We start from the raw sequence: 10,000 nt of genomic DNA on the forward strand, positions 1-10,000 counted from the left end.
AGATATTAGAGCCCAGCGCGCTTCGCCTTCCTGCGGAGGAGCGGAAGATGGAGGGTGGAGGAGTCCTGCTAAATTAGCGGCGGCTTTCAAATCAGCCCCGTCTGCAAGCGTGCTTGCTTTTTCAAACACTCAACGGTGGGTGTATGGTTGAGGGGGGCAGGCTCTTGACTGGCGTAAGGGCATTCAGTTTTAATGAAACACGAGACCGGGGATCTCGCCAGGGGCCTGACCCTCCTCTTCATCCTCGTCTAATTATCGTGGCTGCATTGTATCAGAAGTCTTGAAAGCTCCGAAAAACTTCCTAGAGAACTTGTGATTCATTAGATGTGGAGCTGTGGGCCAAACTTCCCCAGGCACTAAATCATGCCCGCAGGACTCTCTGACAGAACACAAATCGATACATCCCCACGTTAAGTTCCAAACCTGTCCAATAATTTCTGACCTCAGAAACGACATGCACATCGATGACTTCTTCCACAGTCGAGGCCGTCTGATCGGGGCCAGTGCAGAGCTGTGAGAGGCCCATGTGAAGGCTGCATCAGGTTTGCATGAGGGCCACATCAATGGTGGATCAAGGCAGGGCATCTGAGGGCTGGATACATTCTCAAACAAGCCTCTACCTGGAGTGCTTTTCAGGTCAGCATGGAGTGCTCAGATGCATCTGTGTGTGTGTGTGTGTGTGTGTGTGTGTGTGTGTGTGTGTGTGTGTGTGTGTGTGTGTGTGAGAGAGAGAAAGAGCGAGAGGAAAAAAGTTTAAAGTGTTTAGACTGCGGCCATCGCCACCCGGCTAATCGTTCCCTGTCCCCCGATCCGTCTCCGTGCCCTGGGGGGCTCCACTGCTGGCCCACCGGCTGCCCTCACAGCTGCTCAGAGACCTGGGCTCACTCCCCTTCCTGCCTCCCATCCAGCCCCTCTGCCCCTCTCTCCCTGCCCAGCTCTGCTCCACCGCTCACCGCAGGATTAGAGCACCGACAAACTGTTTCCAGATTGATGTTGGCCAAGAGGACCCAAGCTCAACAGGCACATAGTGGGGGGGTCGGGGGGGGCTCGAGAGCGGTGGGGCGGGTAGGTAGGTGGGTGGTTAGAGAGGGTGGAGATGGAGGGGGGGAGGTGGGGACCGCCTCTCAATCATCGTGCCATGTTTACATGTTTACAGGAGACTTCTGGCGAGCGGGACTTTGAACAGACACAAACATTTTCATGTTTCGAGCCGAAACACGTCTGGGTTTCTCAGCGCCCGGAGAAGGCTGCGTTCCTGCGAAAGGGGGTTTTGTGTAACGCCGCAGCCGACATGTTTAATCCACGGAGCCACAACTACATACAATAAACACATCCACTTCCTCCCGGGTGCCTCCCAGGCCCTGCTGGATTCCCGTATTTACTCTTACTAATCATTACATGCTTCTGGAGGACAGCCATGGCCCTAGGCCTGCCACTGCTCTTAGAGCCTACTTGTGTTCTGAGCACACTACTCTGTCGAAAGCGTCACCGTGGTAATACCGAGGTATTAACACACAAACACACGATTCATCTGAACATTGCATCCCTCCTGCATAGTTACTGCTACTTCATTCCTGAAATACAGAAACAACAAACTCCTTCCCAGACTTCACAGAAACAGTCGAAAGAGCAAAACCCCACAGCCTCAGATGGTTGGGCGTGCGTGTGTAATAAACATAAACATTATCTTTTCTTAAGTGGTTATGCTGTTTGTTTGGGTACCTGTGCCTCACGACATTTGGCACAGGTGTTTTGGCAACCTGCACTGGCTGTAATGCACCAGTGACTGTTTAATATTGCTTCTCTTCCCACCTTCAGGTCTGTTCCCACCTTCAGGTCTGTCCTATTGCCATCAGGTCTGTTCCCACCTTCAGGTCTGTCCTATTGCCATCAGGTCTGTTCCCACCTTCAGGTCTGTCCTATTGCCTTTTCTTCACTGAGCAGATCCCAACGTGACCCATGGCACAGGTAAGGGTCACATGTTAATCTAGGTGTGTGTGTGTGTGTGTGTGTGTGTGTGTGTGTGTGTGTGTGTGTGTGTGCTCCCTGGGAGTTGAATCCTCGACTTTGTGTTGCTGGCATGTCTCTTTTAAGTCCCTTCCTCTATCCCCCTCTTTCTCTCTCCCTCACTCCCTCTATCCCTTTCTTTCTCTCTATCCCTCTCTTTCTCTCTCCCTCCTTTCCTCTATCCCTCTCTTTTTCTCTCCTTCCCTTCCTCTATCCCTCTCTTTCTCTCTCCCTCTCTCCCTCACTGCCTCTGTCCCTCTCTTCTCTCTCCCTCTATTCCACACCCTGCAAAACATCTGATCCCCTCACAGCTCTTCCCCCATCTAGAGTGTGTACACGCACACACACACACACACACAAACACACACACACATACACACACACAAACACACCCACACACACACCATGAAAGATTTAAAGAAAGATGATGAGATGTGCTTATTATAAAGGTGGACTCTGTTCTCTCTCTCTCTCTTCGGCCCTGCCCACACTCCCTACTGCTAAATGTCAGAAACGAGTAATGCATGAAAGAACAGTCATTAACGAATAAACAAACAAACAAATAAATAAACAAATAATGCTGTGATGAATAATTTAACCAAACAAATCATGTATTATATATAAGGCTGTGATGACTTCTTCACTCTCTGAGGCTTTGTGTGTTTGTGTGTGTGTGTGTGTGTGTGTGTGTGTGTGTGTGTGTGTGTGTGTGTGTGTCTATGTGCATTTGGACTCCGGAGCACTCATTGAATTTCAGTCCCATGACGCTGGAGGGTTTGTTAATGACTTATTATCGGAGCATCCATCTGCCGGAAACCGGTCGGGAGAAGAGATGTATTGGGCACACATGAAGCCCCCTGACTGTCCGTCTGAACAAAGCAGACTGAATGATGGACACTAGTACAGTACCATTGGTGTGTGTCACTCAAAGGCTTCATCATGTTCGTGTGAGAGTCAATGTGTCTGCTTTTTGTGTATTCTCAAAGGCTTCATCATGTATGTGTGTGAGTTCATGTGTCTGCTTGTTATGCATTCTCAGTGCCATGAGACACACAAATAAAGATGTTTTGTAAATGAAAGACTACTGTCTGGGTCTGGGTGATTTCTCACCGTTATTTCATCGTACTTCGGTAACACCCTGGAGGAGAGGAGACGAAACTCTGTGTCTGGGCAGACACCATTCAGAAACACCTATTTCTATATGTGTTTCCCTGTGAGTCTCCGGGTACAAATCATGACCTTTCCATCCATAACAATAACCCACAAAGAAAACACAGTCCTGCCAGTGATTGTGCTTATATGAGTCACTCAGTGGCTCTCAAAAGCCCCCCAGGCCACCCTAAACAGCCTACAACTGGTCAAGTGTGCCAGTGCTCTTGCACCTTGAGACAATTTGATCGTTTTGGCGCTATATACATTTAATTTAATTTAATTGCTCTTACAGCATAGTCGCTATACATTTTAATTGATCGATGAAATTAAATTCGGAATTTTTAATTAATCAACTGTAGAAACAATGTGAATAAAAATGCGACAGTTGATCTTTACACCATTTTCTTTTGTCAAGAGGGGTTGCCATTAAAAGTTTGGGAACTACTGTATCAGCCATTCTGTGCTCCAGCAAAGCTGTTTGTGATCGATCGATGTTGTGTGTATAACTAACACACATAGATGAGTCCTTCTGGCAACACAGATGTCCCCTGTGAGTCGGTTTAAGGGGACCAGTGGATTTCAGCGAAAGAGAGGGAGAGAGAGAGAGAGAGAGAGAGAGTAAGTAAGTAAGTAAGACTTTATTTATATAGCACATTTCGTACAAGAGTTGCAGTTCAAAGTGCTTAAGAGAAAGAAAGAGAGAGAGGGAGAGAGAGAGAGAGAGAGAGAGAGAGAGAGAGAGAGAGAGAGACAGGTGAGGAAAATAAGTAAATAGAGACATCTCACATGTCAGGTGGATACTATGAGGGGATGATAAACATGAGCTAGATGAGAGAGACATTGAGATGAAGTGTCCATTGAGAGGAGAGAGAAAAACACACATGGAGAGAAAGCAAGAGAGGGCTGTAGAGAGGGAAAGAGAGAGGGAAGGAGAGAGGGACTAATTAAAGACAGAGATGGAGGGAGAGAAGGTGATGTATAAGTGAGGCGATAATTATAGAGGATGTTGAGTAGTGAATCCGTGTGAGTGTGTGTCATGAGATGTGATAATTATCGAGGATGTTCAGTAGTGAATCCGTGTGAGTGTGTGTGAGTGTGTCTGTGTGTGTGTGTGTGTGTGTGTGTGTGTGTGTGTGTGTGTGTGTGTGTGTGTGTGTGTGTGTGTGTGTGTGTGTGTGTGTGTGTGTGTGTGTGTGTGTGTGTGTGTGTGTGTGTGTGTGTGTGTGTGTAGCAAGAGAGAGAAAGACAGAGGCGTAACCTCCCATCCATCCATTCTGAGTTGCAGGGCTAACTATGGAAGCAGCAGCATGTGAGCAGTGGGCGGATGGATGGCCTGGTGAGGGGAGTCAACTGTGCTGAGAGGAGCAGTGGAGGAATGGCACTACATTCCACATCCATCAGGTACACATCCATCCGCACGCATCCATCCGCACACATCCATCAGGTACACACCTACATCAGGTACACATCCATCAGCACACATCCATCAGCACACATCCATCAGCACACCTACATCAGGTACACATCCATCAGGTACACATCCATCAGTACACATCCATCAGCACACATCCATCCGCACACATCCATCAGGTACACACCTACATCAGGTACACATCCATCCGCACACATCCATCAGGTACACATCCATCAGTACACCTACATCAGCTACACATCCATCAGGTACACATCCATCAGTACACATCCATCAGGTACACATCCCTCTCTCTCTCACGCTCCTTGGCTCTCTATAGCTCTCTAACTCTTCTAAATGTATTTATCCAGAATGAGCTCCCTCCCTTTTCTCAAGATTATGCCTATCCATCTCTTTTTTTTTCTTTGACTTCCTCTCTTCCTATCTCTCAAGATTGTTCTGTGTCCTCAGATACTAGTTCCAATAAAGGGAATATTCAAGTCATCTCTCAGTTCTCTCTCTCCCTCTCTCTCTTGTCTTCCTTCCTTCCCTGACCCCCCTCCCCCCTCGCTTCTCTAACTGCATGATCTGTGTGAACAGGAGGCTACTGAATGCCTGCGAGTTGGAGAAGAACACCACTAATCACAGCTCCTATCAGAGAAGCGTTTTTAAGAGAAGAACGACCCAAGTGACCCCTCCCTCCCCTGCATGAGTGTCTCATGGGAAAGTGAGCCTTCAGCCCAGCTAGAGTAGGCTCAGCTTTTCTAAGCATGCTGACGGGGTCACCTCTCTCAGCCTGGCCAGACGTCTGTCAGCAGTCTGCTACGAACAGGCTGGGAATGTGTACAGAGTCAGACCACCACCCCCTACAAGCAAAGGCTGTGTGGCAGTCACACACACACACACACACACACAAACACACACGCAAGCATGCACACACACAAACACACACACACACACACACACATGCACACACACACACACACACAAACGCAAGCATACACACACACACACACACACACACACACACACACATGCAAGCATGCACACACACACACACACACACACACACACACACACACACACACACACACACACACATACTGTATACAGACAGACTGTGAGTGGTGCCAGCGTCTCATGCTGTGAACACGTGCAGTTGGCACGAGGCACGAGGACAAAGATGAGTGTCCACCTGATGAGGTGTGTGTGTGTGTTTGTGTGTGTGTGTGTGTGTGTGTGTGTGTGTGTGTGTGTGTGGGTTTGTGTGTGTTTGTGTGTGTGTGTGTGTGTGTGTGTGTGTGTGTGTGTGTTTGTTTGTGTGTGTGTATGTGTGTGTTTGTGTGTGTGTATGTGTTATGTGTGTGTGTGTTTTCCCAGAGAGGTCAACAGAGGGGAGGAGCACAGATCGGTGGAGGCTGTGGCGCGAGACGAAGGGGGTCACCGGGGTCAGCTTTCCCAAAGGTCAAGTCCAGCCACACAGTCGCTCCGCGGGCTGATAGACCGGGAGAGGAAATGAGCTGACATGACCCTCAGACACACCGATGTCTGAGTTTTACTTCCACACACACCAGCGGAGGCATGGAGCTAGGAGTGAGACCCGGGGAGCAGCTCTCCTCCGAACACACACTCTCAGAGAAGGCCACTTCTCCTGGCTTCCTAATCCAGCATGATGTTCTGGCGCCGGCCAGGGCTGCGGTGGTGACCCCAGCCTTTTGGACTTTGAATTACCAGTGTGTGTGTGTGTGTGTGAATGTGCTATAGAAAGAAACTTGCCTTCTGTTTTAGATAGTCCAGGAAGCTACGCTTAGTCGTTCAAATGAACTGGAACCCAGCCAGTATATACACATATTTACACGTCCCTGACTGGCTGAACTCACACAAAAGATATTTATCTAAATCTATAGCTGAGTAAATGACCTGGACTTACAGTTGGGTTCGCAAATAACATTCCCCCTGCAAAATGGTATTTTCTCCGTGGCATAAATGGGTTTCTACCTCCTCACTTGCTCTCCTGATACACAGCTGTGTAAGTGGGAGAAGGAGTAGGAGCGAGCAGATTGGTTGCTCAGATACTCATCTCTGACATCAGCTCCATTACTGTAAAACCACAGGCATCTCCATAGTAACTCATGACTAGGTAGCATAACAAGCTCTAAGTACCCTCTAATACAACAGCAAGAGCATTTTTAGCATCTAACAAGTCATAATAGCATCCCTCACTCATTAGGATTATGAAATAGGCATTTAAAGGACTTCTAATAAAAGCAGTAGAACAAGTGGAGGTGGGAGGTATAGGCTGTTTTAGAGAATATAACTATCCTTTCTAGTTATGATAGGATGTTATTAATGGAATAGATATAAGAGGTGTTTTAATGGAGCATGTTGTTGGGAGGTGAAATTAAGTCACATATACAGCCATGGGTGGCGTGTAGGTCTCATGAGAAGGGATCAGTCTAAGGTCTCTCATTGCATGACTGTAGTGCCTGAATGAGCCTCTGTATGTGTGTGTGCATGTGTGTGTGTGTGTGTGTGTGTGTGTATGTGTGTGCGTGTGTGTGTGTGTGTGTGTGTGTATGTGTGTGTGCATGTGTGTGTGTGTGTGTGCGTGCGTCTGTGTGTGTGTTTGTGTGTGTGCATGTGTGTCTGTGTAAATGTTTATATGAGTTAGGGAGAAGATGAATGCCGAGACCCATATGTGAGTGTGTTTGCATTTAGTTGTGTGTTTCCCTGCATATGTGTGCGTGTGTGTGTTGTGTGTGTGTGTGTGTGTGTGTGTGTGTGTGTGTGTGTGTGTGTGGTGTGTGTGTGGTGTGTGTGTGTGTGTGGTGTGTGTGTGTGTGTGTGTGCGTGTGTGTGTGTGCGTGCGCGCGTGTGTCTGTCTGCATATCTCCATGAGCAGCGTGTGTGTGCACGCATTACCTACTTGAGCACGTGCGTGGATCCGTTGATCTGCGTGGCGGTGCACGGCGCGCGGGGCCCCAGTATCGAGGCTCTCCGGTAGCGCCTCCGTCCGCAGCAGAGGATGATGAGGAAGGCACGGCGGAAGGACTTGTTGAGGAAGGCGTAGAGGATGGGGTTGAGCATGGAGTTGATGTAGCCCAGCCAGAGGCAGGCGGCCCACAGCTTCTCGGGCACCGTGTAGTCGATGAAGGGGTCCACCACGTTAGTGATGAAGAAGGGGGCCCAGCACAGGCAGAAACAGCCCATGATAATGCACAGAGTCTTGGCCGCCTTGGTTTCCGTGCGCATGCGGTGGTTGCGCTGGTGGGCGGCGCTGTCGCTGGCGGAGGACGAGGCGGCGCCTCCGGCCCTCTGGAGGGCGCCGATCTGCCGCGCGTGCTCGCGCGCCGTCACGTAGATGCGCTGGTAGGCCAGCACCATCAGGCCCAGCGGGATGTAGAAGGCCACCACTGAGCAGGTGAGTGCGTACGGCTTGTTGACCATGAAGACGCACACCGTGCCGTTGTTCCCAATGTTTCTCCGCATCTCAATCTGCCTCAGGACAAACATGAACACGGTTACACACATACTTCCACCAACTCATACATACTTACACCAACTCATACATACTTACACCAATTAATACATACTTATACCAACTCATGGATACTTACACCAACTCACAACAGTCATATAACATATCAGTAAATACATAATAAATAAACACAACTCACAGCACTCGTATAACATTTCAGTAACTACACATTAAATTAACCTTTTTGACCTTTTTCTGTCATTCCCCACTTTGAACAAGGGGGCCTTTTCAAGTCCCACCTGTCCCTCATCGCTCCAATAACATGGTAGGCCAAACTTAAAATTGTCAAATTTATTGAAATAACGCAAAATTCTAAATCTTAATCAAAAACAAATAACAAAACAAAAAAAGAGCAAATCAATAATAAATAACATCAGTTCAGAAATAGAGAAAATAAAAGTGCAATGGTGTAAATCCTTGTGTCACAAATGTATCCATAACGTTAATATTAGCCTATCGCCAACTACACTTTCATGCTCCGGGAAAGTTTTTTTTTTTCATTGTCCCGCTGCAATTGATACGCCGACGTCAATCAAAATTAGGTCACATTTTTATCCCAGTCCCCCATCTAATGTTAATACATTGTTGTTTAATTGCTACAGATCAGGGGTAAAAAAAAAAAAATCTCCTGTTCATCACGTCCATTCGCGCCCCACCTGTCACGTCTCTGCTCCCCACCAGTGGGGCGCGCCTCACACTTTGAGAAACGCGACTTTAAAGTGACACTGTGTGAAGTCCCTAGCCAATAGCAGAAATTTAACATGGAGAGGTATTTCATATCGTGGGTGCTTTACATCTTTACATTTTTAGTACTTACTACTCTTGCAAAATATTTGATACATTTGTAAAACACTTAACAAACTCTTAACATGAGTGGCCTTCTGATAGACATCTGAGCGCTTATCAGTACCAATGGCTCTGTACACACTGGAGTGTTTAGGCAAGTCTTTGGTCTCTGGGCACAGTATTTACACAGTATAGACACTGCAAACACACACACACAGTTTCACACACACACACACACACACAAAACACACACACACACACAGTGTCCACACACACACACACACACACACACACATACACACACACACACACACACACACACACAAACACACACACAGTCTACACACACACACACACACACACACAGTCAATGAAGCAGAGCATGGCTGTGATGAGGACTATGTTGTTTGCACAGCGGCACATGAGGGCCAACACTGAAGTGTCAAAAGGACACGAGGATCCGGAACGGCAGACAATGGTTTTATGGCGATGGGATAATATTATGCTTTGCACCAATCTGGATGGAGAGGAACAGCTATTTAATCTGTAGTCATACCGCAAAGGCATCAAAACACACACACACACACACACACACACAAACACACACCCACAAGCAGAGAGCACTCAACTGAAGTTCTCTTTAGAAACTGGCAGAACTCTCAGGATTAATTAAAATTCAGACCTTTCACTTTTATTAATTGGCCAAACACTCTAATGCCATCTCATCTCCCATGACCTTCTCTCCTGACTGACTTGGACTCTTATCCCACCCCCACACCTCAAGTCTGTGTTACATTAACACACATTACATTGCACATTGCACATTCACATTGCACTCCTGTTTTGCATTTTACTTTCCACTTTACTTTTTTATATACTTTTTTTATATATTTGTATCTTATATATTGTGTTTTTTTGTTCTTATGTGTAGTACTTTTCCTATGTGTAGTACTTTTGTGTTTTTATGTTTTATGTTATGTGTAGTACTTATTGTGTTTGTATGTTATGTTATGTTTACTGTATGCACCTATACACCAGAGCAAATTCCAGGTAGGTGTAAACCTACTTGGCAATAAATACAATTCTGATTCTGATTCTGATTCCAC

General features: G+C 47.1%; 1 protein-coding gene across 5 annotated transcripts in view; it reads right to left on the reverse strand.

Annotated features, from left to right (window-relative positions):
• The window catches only part of LOC105906153 (5-hydroxytryptamine receptor 4), an 80,152-nt gene that overhangs the window by 23,596 nt on the left and 46,556 nt on the right, over nucleotides 1-10,000 (reverse strand). For all 5 annotated transcript variants that reach the window (XM_031568938.2, XM_031568937.2, XM_031568939.1 and 2 more), the window contains exon 6: nucleotides 7,497-8,065. In XM_031568938.2, the coding sequence (XP_031424798.1) occupies nucleotides 7,497-8,065 (569 nt within the window). The remainder of the gene's footprint in view (nucleotides 1-7,496; nucleotides 8,066-10,000) is intronic.

The sequence above is a fragment of the Clupea harengus genome, chromosome 6, assembly GCF_900700415.2.
Source record: "Clupea harengus chromosome 6, Ch_v2.0.2, whole genome shotgun sequence".
NCBI lineage: Eukaryota > Metazoa > Chordata > Actinopteri > Clupeiformes > Clupeidae > Clupea > Clupea harengus.